The sequence below is a fragment of the Cnephaeus nilssonii genome, assembly GCF_951640355.1.
Source record: "Cnephaeus nilssonii genome assembly, chromosome: 7".
Taxonomy (NCBI): domain Eukaryota; kingdom Metazoa; phylum Chordata; class Mammalia; order Chiroptera; family Vespertilionidae; genus Cnephaeus; species Cnephaeus nilssonii.
The window spans coordinates 99,207,297-99,221,117 of NC_137078.1; the positions used below are offsets into that span (position 1 = coordinate 99,207,297).

Sequence of the window (13,821 nt, forward strand, 5' to 3'; positions counted from 1 at the left end):
TATTTGTTTTTGTTTGTTTGTTTCTACCTGAATTAGAATGTAAGTTCCAAGAAGGCAAGGACATTGTTCTATTCATTGCTTTATCCCCAACACCTAAGACAATTTCTGGCTTATAGTTGGTACTTAATAAATATTTGTCGAATATATGAATGAGTGAATGACCCAGTGTGTGTGCTAGGAACCGTAAGTTATCTTGTTTATATTTCAGTAAGTTTACTGTAGGACATCCTGAAATGTTTTGAAAAGAGAGCATCTATTGGGGTATACAGTAGGCGTGTGCCTCCCTCTGAGGCTGGAAGCATGCTGGTAAAGGTATGACAGGAGGCTGCATAATGGCCTTGTTAGGGGAAAAAGGCTTACAGATGTGTGCGGTGGAGGAGTTCAGGGCAGCATTAGAAATAGTGGATTCTTCCTGAGTTATACCTCATTTATTTGAAGTGAATTACTTTCCTTGAAAAATATGTGAACATTTATGTCAAAACTACATTTGTTAACCAAATCTACTCTTTTCCTGACAGGCGGCTGAACAGTACCCAGGGGGAAATTCGTGTGGGTCCTAGCCATCAGGTAAAGCACATTTTAGTAGCTTCTTTAATGGGTTCTTTATTTCTTGTTATTCTGCTGGCCCTTTTATTCTGTTGAGCAGCAACTTAGAACTGTCGTTATCTCTACAGGAATTTTTATATAAATGCAGAGGTTCCCCCCCCCCCCATTACCTCATACTTTTATTTTTTAATTATGATAAAATATACATAATGTAAAATTTGTCATTCTAACCATTTTTTAAGTGTACAATTAAGTGGCTTTAAGTACATTCATATTGTGCAATCATTACCACATTCGACTTCCAGAAAATTTTCATCTTCCCAAACAGAAACTGTCCCCACTAAACACTAACTCCCCATCCTCCTGTCCCTCAGCCCCTGGCATCCAAATTCTACTTTCTGTCTGTATACATGTCCCTGCTCTGCCGACCTCATCTCAGTGGAACCACACAGATTTGTCATTTGTGTCTGGGTCGTTTTACTGGGCAGCATGTCTTCAGTGTATAGCCATGTTGTAGCATGTGTCGGAATTCTTTCTAAGGCTGAATTTGTATGTATAGATCGTATTTTGTTATTCATTCACCCGTCCATAAACATTTAGTTAACACGTACTTTGATTTTAACTTTTTAAAAGCTCTTTTTCCTTCAGAAGAGTCAAGATGGTTGGGATACTTGTCATTCAGAAGCTTGTCATGTTGTGACCTCTGCCCTCTCACGTTTCGTTCCTTTCACTGGGACTCTGGCGTCATGTTTGTCGTCTCTCCTTGATCTCTCCATCAGTTAGGATGCTTTGATGGGCAGGAGCAGAAAACTCTGGCCGACCTTGGCTCTTTATGGTCCCACTTATCCTCACCCCTGGGCAGACAGGACCAGGCCCTGCTTCTCGTGGCTGTGCTGGTGCTTGGCTGTCCCCTGCGGGCTGGGTTCCTCCTCAGGCTGGGAGCTGAATGTCACTGATCCCAGGATGCGCTTCTCTCCTTCACATCTTACTGTCTCTGGCGGACTTCATTGTACATTCAGTGGTAGAATTATAATTTAACGGGCAGCATTTCTCCTTTCTAAATGCACATAAAATAATAGTGGATCTCACAATGAATGAAATGCAGCAAATGTTGGGAGGAGGAAAGTGATCATCCTTTTCTTCCCCTTAGAAGCAAAGAAAATCCTCCCAGGTCTCCCTTAGTCCTCACATCTCATTGGCATGGATTGGGTCACGTGTCCATTTCTAAACCGTGAGGGAAATAGGTTTAGCATGATTGTCATTTAAGTTGGAATAGATGTTGGGGAGTTAGTCACTAAGGCCCACACATAACTAGAGACATAACATACAGGCAACTCCTTATAAGGATGTAGAGGCTTTAGTAATCTGTCTGGTTAGTCATTTTTCTGTCTGGTTTTGAGTATTTCTTGTATGTCATTCATATTTGTTTTTAAAAAAAACCTATTTTAACTCTATAATGAGAAAGAAATTAATAAGAAGTAAAGAAATATTAAAACCAAAACACAGAAACAATAGGGGCATCTAATTACTAGAAGAAACTTCTCATCCCAGAGTAGGGTTATACCTGAGACAGGCAGGAAGAAGCTCCCCGAATGTCTGCCTTGTTCAGGCACAGTGAGTCCTCACCGAACAGTGTTGGTAGGTTCTGCGACCACGTGAAAAGACGTGTAATGAAATCAAGTTTACCATAGGCTGATTGAGCCACACGAGAGTTAAGTTCCTATGGCATCTCATCGATGTTATAATGAGATGACATTGAACGAAAGGACCTGCTGTATGCCCTTTCCTTGGTGTGGTCTCTTAAGTAGGGCTGACTACCATCTCTCCAACTGTATTTCCTGTGCCTTCAGGCCTGGGACTTCCTTTTAACCAAGGGATCCAGGCCTCGCCTGGTACACTCGATTACATCTCCCTCTCTGCTCCCTCTTCCCGCTGTGTTTCACACCTATTTTTTTCTCCCTCCATGTGTTTCCAGTATCTTGAGAAATAAAATTAAAACACAACAGAAATTCATATCAAAAGGTCTTTAACCTTTGTACTGAGCTCTGCTTCCCCAGTACCAGGAATAGTATCTAGTGGAGTAGCTCTCCAATGATTGTTTGTTAAATTAATTAAGAAGGACTACCTTTGTCGGGGAGGACCAAGCCCTCTAGAGAAAAATGGGCTGGAGAATATAATTAGTTTACAGAAAAGGAAATGCACGTGGCCCTTAATGGCGAGGTAGACCATTTTTTCCTTAGAATCTTTGTTGAGCACTGATGTTCACATATTTATAAAAAATTTTTCTTGTGCTTTCGTACAATGAACTGTTTGTATATTAATGTATTCTGTTCAGTCTGCTGTGATAGTTCGTTTCAAGACAGACATTTCTGTCCTCTCAGAAAGTTCCTCCTGCCCCTTCCCAAGCTGTCCTGTCCTGAAGCCACTGCTCATCTAATTTCTGCACCTTCATTTAGCGCAGCTCTGCTTTTAATGGGAACTCCGATTCTGTGTCCTTTTTTATGTTTACCATGGCTCATATTGACTCTCTTGAGAAGAGCATTAATTTAATAGGATAGCTCATTTAATTTTTGAGCAAATATCCTAAGGTGAGATTTCATTATTTGTAGATGTCTCTTTGTAAACTTGTTATATTGGAAATGCGTGTGTTTTTTCTTTCTTGGTCAAGGCGGCACTGTAAGCTCCTGAGACATTTTTTGTTTTATTTATTTTTTACTCACACATGTCCATTTCTGTTTCAGTCTTTGGGTCTTGCCCTGGTTTAACTTTGCCACTGTTTGCTGCTAGGAGAGCAGTCCACTGTGAACTATTCTGTGTGAAATGATCCTGAAACGTGCTGCAGGCGGTCTCCGTGGCGCAGCGCTTTGCTGTTCTTTCAGTAACGCCTGGAGATGAGCGAGCTGCTGCAGCTGTGCCAGGGCCTGCCCGCAGCAGCCCTTTGAAGGGCCTGGTTGTGACTCCTCCTCCCTGTCTTACAGGCCAAGCTTCCCGATTTGCAGCCGTTCCCTTCTCCAGATGGTGACACTGTGACCCAACAGGAGGAGCTGGTCTGGATGCCTGGAGTTAATGACTGTGACCTCCTCATGTACTTGAGGGCAGCAAGGTAAGAGGAATTCGCTCCATCCTGCTTTCTGGATTAGGCCATCTGAATTGATTAATAGGCAATAAACTTTCTCCTGTCCCCCGAAATTTTATTTTTATATTGGGCATTCTCTGACTGCAGTTTTGTTATACCCTCTGTAATCAGAGCCCGTTTTACCATGATAAAGTCACTTTTTTCTTCCCCTGTGTGTCCCACAGCCGAGTTTGGAACTCTTCAGAAGGAAAACGTCTAAAGCCCTACATGCTATTGTCAACACTCCTCAGTACAATGAGTAGTTGGGTCATTCCATCCATCTTTAAATCCCATCACAGAGTTCTCAGCTTCATGGCTGTTCATTGTGCCAGGCCTACCCCCGCGTCTTTGTGGCTTACCTGTATAAGAACTGCTGACAAACAAATGCCTAAGCTGCAGAAGAGAAGTTTAAATCTGTCCCTGACCCTCGCAGTGCAGGCAGAGAGCCTGCCTTTGTCTGCAGTGACTTGGTGGATTCACTGCAGCATCGCCTGTGCAACAGAAATGCTAAAACAAGGCCAGGCGACTGCATTTCAGCTCCAGCCGCTCGGTGGTCAGCGGTGCTGTGCTGGGGCCACAGTGGAGATGAGGATGCTGTGGCCGAGGGAATGACTTCTTTTCTCTCTTTTTTACTTTTAATTCACCTAAAAGTACTTGATGTATAGCATGGAAGGAATTAAGTGAAGTTTCAGAGGATTTAATTTTATGTTTTATGGGGACTTTTCTTTCAAAAGAGTGTAATCTAGCTAATTGTTGTGGCATATAGTTTTAGATTATTCATGCTCTGAAAATTAAAATCTGAGTGTTGATGAAGCATGAGGAGAATAACACAGCTGGGCATGAGTAAAAGGAACATTGTTCTTCCTAAGTGAATGAAGGTGAATTGTATGGGACTAAGAACTCTGGCTTACCATGCGTGTAATAATGGAATTTGGTCAGGGCTGGAAATGTACTCTGATAATTGAGGGTTAACATTTCTGTACTGATGTTTTCCCTTCCTGTCTTCCAAGGAGCATGGCGGCCTTTGCAGGCATGTGTGATGGAGGCTCCACAGAGGATGGCTGTGTTGCTGCATCTCGGGATGACACCACTCTCAATGCACTAAACACAGTGAGTCTTTTGAAGTTGCCCTGGGTGGGAAGAAGGTTCTTCTTTCCTTGTGCTGGCTGTAGGGCATATGTGATGAGCGTGGAACTTGGAGGAGCCTGGGATCTTAGGAGTGAGTACTGGGATTGAAAGATGAGCTGTGGTCTTGGCCATCAAACTCCACTGACCTCGGGCCAGTGATAGGGCATCTCTAGGTTCATGTGCCTGAGCTCCAGGACTGTGGTGAGCTCAGAGGAGAGCCTAGGGCTAGCGGTCAGTCTTGACTGAGAGCTCACAAAGCTGAATGCTGTGCATAGATGATCTTGCTTCCTCCTCACAATACCCCCTCTCAAGTATTGGTGTTGCCATTGTAGACACGAGGAAATCGTTTAGAGCCATTAAGCTGTGATCCATGGTTATACACTCCAGATTTGAACCCGGGGGCCATGCTGTTCTGTGGTCAGCACTGGGTTTTGTGTCTGAGACCCTGTATTCAGAGTGCATGGAAGCACTGGAGAAGCTAGACTTCTTTGAACACATTTGTTTTTGTAGGTTGACTTTGGAACCATGTAAATATTCCACATGATTCTAAAACAAAATTAAGTTTTAAAAATAGCCACCTGTGAAAAAACCTAAAGTATAATGTAACACATGAGCCTACAGGTACTGAGGTGGTTGCAGGACATCTCACTGTGACGACTCGCCTGACTCAGCTTCGTCATGTGCACGGCCGCTCAGGCAGGACTCCTGCCGCCAATAGCGTGGCTCTTGAGACCAGTTTCCTTTTTTGGAATCTTCTTTAGGACTTTAGGTGATACCCTACAGAGCTGTTTGGGAAGCTTCGTGTATTTTAAAGTTTCTTAAAATAATTCTTCTCTGTGTGCTCACTAATGTGAAATCATTAAATCTGACAAGTAGTAATGAATTTTTATGGATTTTTGGTACATTAAAAAATAGTCTAGATGGTCATGTATATATTTACATAGGATATTAGCATGAGGCTGGGAGCAACTCTTCTGATGATTAACTAACTGTAATTTAAGCACCTTTCTTTGTTTTTCTTGAGAGGTCCCTATAGTTAGAAGGGACTTAGGAGATCATCTGTTCCAGTTTCTAGATAGATAAACATCCAAGGCTCAGAAATGCCAGATGACTTGTTGAACCCAAAAGGTTTAGAATGGAGGGTAAAGAATAACCCTGTTTTCCAATTTAGGGATCTTTCTACTATACATCTTGGTTTTTTTGTTGTTGTTGTTAATCCTCGCCTGAGGATATTTTTCCATTGATTTCTTTAGAGAGAATAGAAGGAAGGGGGAGAGACACAGAGAGAGAGCAACATCGATGTGAGAGAGAGGCATCAATTGATTGCCTCTCGCAGGAGCCCTAACCAGGGCTGGGGTACATGCCCTTGACTGGAATCAAACCTGGGACCCTTCATTCCAAGGGCCAGTGCTCTAGCCACAGAGCCAAACTGGCGAGGGCATGTATAGCTTGCTTTTAAGGAAGCATGTCGGTATCTGAATATATGGTACATGATGCCTGCTTTTTATTCCTGGTCTGATTGTGTTTCTGGGATATTACAGAACATGATGGTAGTTTCTGTATGTTGGGGATGGAATTGTCTTGCTTGGGATATGCTGTGTCCTAAATAACTAAACAATTAAAAAGTACTTTTATTGATTGCAGAGAGGAAGGGAGAGGGAGAGAGAGAGAGAGAGAGAGAGAGAATCATGGATCGGCTGCTTCCTGCACGCCTCACACTGGGGATGGAGCCCACAACCCGGGCATGTGCCTGATGGGGAATTGAACCGTGACCTCCTGGTTCATAGGTGGACGCTCAACCACTGAGCCATGCCGGCCAGGCTGAACGATTTTTTGCATTCCCAAATACTTACTTGCTCACCTATTTGATACTTAGGGTTTTGTTTTTATAAAGAATCATTATTCTGAACATAGAATGATAGAACCAGAGGAACCTTGGAGATTATTCTACAAATGAGGAAACTGAGACTCAGAGATTGGTGCTACTGTGATACTGCGAACAATGGCTATAAATGTCTGTGAATTAAAAATGCCCTAAAAATTGTATGTATGTTCAAAGTAACTCTTGGATATGAGCTTGTTGCCTGTTCAGTTTTTTTGTATAAAAGCATTATGAAAAGATTCTCCTTGCATTATTATGCTGATCAGTTGAATTTTGAATAATGAAGATGTTACCATTTTTAATTAAATATATTTTTGGCACTTACATGAATTTATCAGATTTATTCCCTTTCTACTCCAAACCCTCTACAGTTTATGGAAAAACATTCTTCTGCACAGAAATAATTAGCTATTTTTGCCCCTGGTCCTTTGTATCAAGTTTCTTCTGAAGTTCTCTTAGTAATTGCCAGAGGGTTTTTGGTCTTATGAGTTTTTATTTCTGTGAAACTGCCTTCCCATCTTTTGAAATTCTTCTTGTCAAGAACCCTCCCGCCCTCTCAGGGCTCAGGTATCTTGAGTTAAGCAATACAAATGCATTCAGCCACCAAAGAACAGCATTTTGTGCACATTCTGTGACAAGTACGAGGCTTGTACTTCATGGGTGTACTAGGGAGTTTTAGTTGTAGGTACTTTCTTTATTGAAAAGTAGTGAATGGAAAAATCTTGTGAGAAGTTAATGTTTATTTTGACTTCCTTAGAGTAATGGAAGTTTTGAATTATGTCAAGTAATAAATGAAAAAGATACATTTTCATGGGAGAAGTATTATTTTCTCAGAGTATAGTGTAGAATCAAAACACAGTTAGGCATTTATCAATTTAGGATAAACCTGTGTCTATTTCCTATTCCCCAGGACAGTATAGAAATTTAAAATATGTGAAAATTGCAGCATGGCCACATTAGAGTGTGTGCAGCACCCAGTAGGACTGTTTGGATGTAAGTGCATTTAAATACTCTATTTTTAAACTGCAGTCCCTAATTAAAAATTCTTGAACTGTCAGTTCTTTATGACAAATATAATTATATGGACCTATTTTTAAATATAAGCTCCTCTGGATTATTTGTTTTGACTCCCAGGTGTTTGGGATTTTTGTTGTTGTTTTATTCACATAGGAGATTTTTAGTGTGTACTTTTAAAAACAACTTTCTGGGGTATAATTTATGTATACCAGCTGCTCCATAAAGCATACCATTGGATGAGTTTTTTCAGAAGTTTACACCAAAGAGACTTGGACAGTGATCAAGATACAAAACGTTTCCAGCACCCCTAGTAAACACTAGTTGGTTCCTTAGGGCTTTCTGCACACACCGCATGTCATCTGCAGAGAAGACCGCTCAGCTCTTTCTGTTCTGTGCTCTGTTGCACTTGCTTGGACTTCCAGTACAATACTGAGTAGGATGGTAAGAGTAGGCACATCTTTGCCTCCTTTTTAGTCTTAGGGAGAGAGCAATGTCATTCACTGTTGAGTGCAGTGTAGCGTTTTTTCTTTTTTGTTGTTGTTTTTAAATCAAATTGAGACTGTTCCCTTTTATATCTGTGTTTATTGTGGTTTTTACCATCAATGGGTGTTGAATTTTGTCAGGTGCTATTTTTTCTTGTTATGCTTTATTTTGTTAATTTGGTGAACTATATCTATTCATTTCAAATGTTAAACTATGCATTCCTAGGATAAATCCTGCTTAGTTGTTATGTACTATTGGATTCAATTTGCTAATATTTTGTTAAAAACTTACATTTGTGTTTATTGAGCTGTAATCTTTCTTTGTAGTATCTTTGTCTAGTTTTGACATCAGAGTAATTAACTTCAAAAAATTAGTTGGGGAGTATTTCCACCTCTTTTCTTAAAAAGTTTGTAAGGGATTGATGTTTTTCCTTTGTTAAATGTTTGATTGTTTCACAGTGAAACCATCTGGGAATATTTTTTTATGGGAAGTTTAGAATTACAAATAGACGTAAGCCTATTTAGATTGTACATTTATTCATGTGCCAGTTGGGTAATATGTTGATCTGTGTCTTTTAAATGTTTTGTCCATTTTATCTGAATTATCAAATTGCTAAAAATTTGAATTTATTCCTATATTTTATTTTTAATGTCTGTAGGATCTATGCTTTTGACCTTTTTTCATTCCTGACATTGCTAATTTGTTTCCTCTTTATCTAAATAGAGGTTTATCAACATTATTGATCTTGTCAGATAGCTACCATTTGGTTTCATTGATTTTTCTCTGTCTTCTATCCCATTGATCTCTAGTCTTATTAGTATTTCTGTTCTAGGGTGGGGGGGGGGGGAAGGGTATTTTGATCAATTTCATCCTAGCTTTCTAAAGTAGGATCTTAGATAACTGATTTATCACAAATTTTGATTTGTTCTTCATTTTCATTGTTAAAATATGAAAATTTTTTATGTGATTTCTTCTTTTACCTATTGATTGTTTAGAATTAAGTTGCTTAATTACCAGAAACTAGATGTTCCTCTCCCTTTTTTCTTTCCCCTCTCTCTCTCTCTCTCTCTCTCTCAGTGTTATTGATTTCTGATTTAGTTCAGTTGTGGTCAGAAAGTGCCCAGTAAGATTTCAATCTTTTGAAATCTCTCGATGTGTGTTTCTTGGCTCAGCATGTCATTTATCTTTGTGAATGTCCCATGTGCACTGGGAATGGATGTATATTCTGCAGGTATTAGGTATACTGTTCTAGAATTGTGTTTGTTTAAAACGGTTGATATAATTATTTAAATATTTTGTGCCCTACTAATTCTTTTATCTTGGTGTAATGTCAGTTACTGAGAGAGAGGCATTAAAGTCTTCAACTACCATTGTGGATTTGGTTATTTTTCCCTTTTGGTTCTGTTAGAACCCTTATATTGGACCCTTGTATCATTAGGCACATTTGAACATTTATAATGTATCTTTCTCTGTGTATTCTCCCTTTTACCTTTTTAGTGTGATTCTCTTTGTGTCTAGTAATACTCTCTGTCTTGAATCCAGTTTTGTCTGACATTAATACAACTATTCTAGCTTTCTCATGCTTGTCTGCATGGTGTATCTTCTTTCAGCTTCTTATTATGAATATTGCTTTTTCTTTTAATTTAAAGCAGTGGTCGCCAACCTTTGGGACCTCGCAGACCACTGGTTGGCGACCGCTGATTTAAAGTACATCTCTTGTGTACTTTAGTTCTTTACTTGTTCCTTATTTTTTATCCAGTCTGGCAAGCTCTCTTTTGTCTGCACTGTTTAGTCCATTTTAATTTAATGCAGATGATTCGCAGGTTGTATAAAACTTGAGCCACATGTATACATTCTTAATAGCAGAGCCCTCATTGGAGAACACAGAAATAGTTAATATGTAAATACTAGAGGCCCGGTGCATGATATTCGTGCACAGGTGCGGGCCCTAGGCCTGGCCAGCGATCAAGTCCTAGCTGACCTCTGGGCCCTGGGCAGCACCTGGGCCGCCCGGCCCCCCCGCGCACCCCTCCACCTGAGTCACAGCACCCGAGTTTACACGCAGAGATGCGATAAGCGCAGCCGGAAGCCGCGGGTCGGGGCGCAGCATGGGTCTCGGGCCGCCCAGTGGCCCGCACGAAAGCCGGGCGGGCAGCACGCTCTTTCCCGGCCAGCCTAGCAGACCGGCTCCTGTGTGAACCCACGGGGAGCCCAACCAGCCCCTGCGGTCCTGGCAGCTGCACCCGGCTCACCTGGAAGAGGTCGCATGGGTGCAGGGCGGGCTCCTTGCGGGCACCCGGCACCTGAGCGTGGGGGCTTCCCTGGCGCACGCACGGGCCCTGGCATCCCAGGGGAGGGTAGCAGGGGGAGTGAGAGTGAGCTTGTCGGACACGGCGCAGTCTCACCCCACCTCCGTCCCCCGTCACCCCTGCCCCCAGGTAGCCCGTGAGAAGTCGCAGCCCCCCACCCAGGCACCGCAGGTTGGTCGTCACCACTCACCCTCAGTTCCCCGTCCCCGCCAGGCTCCCTCAGCGCCTGGGAGCCAGGTGGCAGGCCCGCGCCCACTGCCACTGGTCACCATCTGTGGGGTGATTGGGTCCTGGCTCACACTCACCTTGGTCTGGTGCCCCCTGCTTACCTGCTCCACCATCCTGCCAGGACGCTGAGGTCCCGCTCTCATCAGGGCCCATCGGGGCCGGCAGCACCTCCCAACGCCCGCAACGTTCCGCACCGCCCCCTCGTAGTGAGCGCATAGCATAATGAGCGGTCGAACTCCTGGCCGAACAATTTGCATATTAAGCTTTTATGATATAGGATCTTATTTTTTACCTTTGGTCTAGTGGTGAACTTGTACAATAGTTAGGTACACAGTTGTGCTTTATTTGTTCATGTTAAAATGTATTTCTTTTTACTTACATAAAAACAGTTTTGAACAGATGTAGAGGAAGAAGATGTAATAAATGTGTTGGCCTCTCTTACTGAAGGAGGAGGGCATTCCTAGTGACAGTGGGCATACTCCTTAACATATGTTGGCAAAGATAAGTTTTATTATATTTTACTTTTTTAAAAAAGACTTTTTTAAAACTACATTTTTATTGATTTCTAGAGAGAGAGAAAGGGAGAGGGGGAAGGAAACACTGATCAGCTGCCTCCACAACCACCGCCATGGGAGATCCAGCCTGAAACCTGGGCACGTGCCCTGACTGGGAATTGAACCAGTGCCCCTTCATTGCATGGGACATCGCTCAACCGACTGAGCCATACCAGCCAGGGCTATATTTTACTATTTTAAATTGTGATCATCTATAAATGCAAAATGGCTTTATTTATAACTTTGTGTTATGTTAAAAATATTATGTTAAAATATGACAGAGCAGCGGTGCTCCGTCTGGAAGATCTGAGAAGTGTTTCTGTGTGTACTGTTCCAGATTTGTTTTCTCATATGCGGTTTTACTAGGCCCCTCTGTACACTTGTAGCTTACAAATACTTTGTAAACATACTGCTATATAACAGATAGATGGCTGATATCATTCTAATGGGATTAATTCAGCTATCTCTAAGTGCTTGCATTTATTTGGCCTTTTACAAAATAGACCTTTACTAGTATATTTATGTGTGCAAACTGTAGCAGAGCCCTATAGTTTCAGACTAAGGTTTTTCTAGAAAATATCATGCTGACTTATTTTTACTGAATTGATAATTGGATTTCATTCTTTCTCATTTCCTAATACAATGACTTCTTTTTCTCAGAAACTTATTTGCATTTTTATGTTTACCTTCTCTGACTAACACTATATATATATACTAGAGGCCCAGTGCATGAAGATTCATGCACTCGGGGGCGTCCCTCAGCCCAACCACCCTCTCACAATCCGGGACCCCTCGGGTAGGGTCTCTAGTCCTGGCCTGAGATCAGGGCCTATCGGGGCTTTCCTTCCCTGGTCTGCAGGAAGCTGGCCCCACCCCCGCCGCTGCCACTGCTTGCCATCTGTGCAGCGTTGTCCCCCCTCCCCTGCCACCGGTGGCCTCCCTCTGCAGGCGACAGGCTGGGGTGCAATGGCTTGGCTGGCCTGGGCCTCCCTCTTTCTTTGCTGGGGGGTGGGGCCAGCCATGCAAGCGGCTGTCTGCCTACCTGATTGCCCCTAACTGCTCGCCTACCTGCCTGATCACCCCTAACCACTGGTCTGCCTACCTGATCACCCCTATCCACTCTGCCTGCCTGCCTGATTGCCCCTAAAAGCTTGCTTGGCGGCGGGGCCAGCCCAGTGAGGGTCTGTCTGCCTACCTGATCACCCCTACCGCTGGTCTGCCTACCTGATCTCCCCTAACCACTTGCCTGCCTACCTGATCACCCCTAACCACTGGTCTGCCTACCTGATCACCCCTAACCCCTCTGCCTGCGTGCCTGATTGCCCCTAACCGCTTGCTTGGGGGCGGGGCCAGCACTGACTTCCAGTTGGTCAGCCTCTGGTTGTCCCAGGAGCCTACCACCAGTTGCCTGCCATCCGTCGCAGGGTGCCCAAGGCCAGAAAAGCCTCCTGCGGAGGCTTTCCCAGCCTTGGGCTCGGCCGCACCCCAGTGTCCCAGTGACGGATCTCCTGGTGCCCAAGGCCGGAAAAGCCTTCTGCGGAGGCTTTCCCGGTCTTGGGCTCGGCCGCACCCCAGTCCCGGCGACGGATCGCAGGAGCCGACCGCCAGTTGCCTGCCATCCGTCAAAGGCTCCCCGCTGGTGCCCAAGGCCGGAAAAGCCTTCGGCAGGATGGTTTCCTGGTGGGCGTGGCTGGTGGGTGTAACGAAGGTACGGTCAATTTGCATATTACTCTATTATTAGGTAAGATGCTCACTTTGTGTGTGTGTGTGTGTGTGTGTGTGTGTGTGTGTGTGTGTGTATGTATGTAAAATTTGTAATCATACAGCAAGGATTTCACCTCTTTCTGGACAGTTTTATTCCCTGAAATATGGATTGCTGTTAGACATTTGGGTTAAGCTTTTTACATATTCAAAAGAGTATATATTTGTTTGCTTATTTATGCATGTCCACAGTTCCTTCAACAAAGGGTTCAGGACTTCCAATAGCTTAATAGTAAGTTTTCACCTGTGATCTATAAATATCACTGTTCGTTAACCATTGAATATTAATCATCTTTGTTTTCTGAGCCATAGTTCGATGGTAGAGAGGCACTAAATAATTGTTGAATGATTGAATAAATAAATAAATCAAGTTCAAATCCAAATGTAAAGTTGTCATAGCAGAGTATGCCGATAGGCCTATTTGAAGGGTCATTTTTCATCTTTCTCTCCTTTATTCCAAAATGTTAAGTCTATAAAATTTCTATTTGTTCATCATAAACGGACTTCACTGAAGCGTCTGGCCCTGGGTCAGCTTTGCAGTGCTTAGGACGTTAGTGGATGCCAAGTATTTCCAGCTCCCATTAAGGCATTGCCAGGAGCCCTTTTATTGCAGTTTGTCTAAAAATATGATCAGGAGTCTTTTGACATTCTTTCCACACCACACCCTTTACTTACAGTCTTCTCTTTTTACTATTTTTCCATTCGGATCAGTCATGATTAAACGGTTATAGGATGGTGGTTTTTCTCTCAGGGTTTTGATGTTGAAAACACTAATGGGAAAAGTCAATATGTTATATG

General features: G+C 42.9%; 1 protein-coding gene across 5 annotated transcripts in view; it reads left to right on the forward strand.

The window, feature by feature from the left end:
• Positions 1–13,821, forward strand: part of RERE (arginine-glutamic acid dipeptide repeats) — a 387,530-nt gene that overhangs the window by 273,197 nt on the left and 100,512 nt on the right. For all 5 annotated transcript variants that reach the window (XM_079776772.1, XM_079776775.1, XM_079776773.1 and 2 more), the window contains 3 exons: positions 519–567; positions 3,525–3,649; positions 4,672–4,771. In XM_079776772.1, coding sequence (XP_079632898.1) covers positions 519–567; positions 3,525–3,649; positions 4,672–4,771 — 274 coding nt within the window. The remainder of the gene's footprint in view (positions 1–518; positions 568–3,524; positions 3,650–4,671; positions 4,772–13,821) is intronic.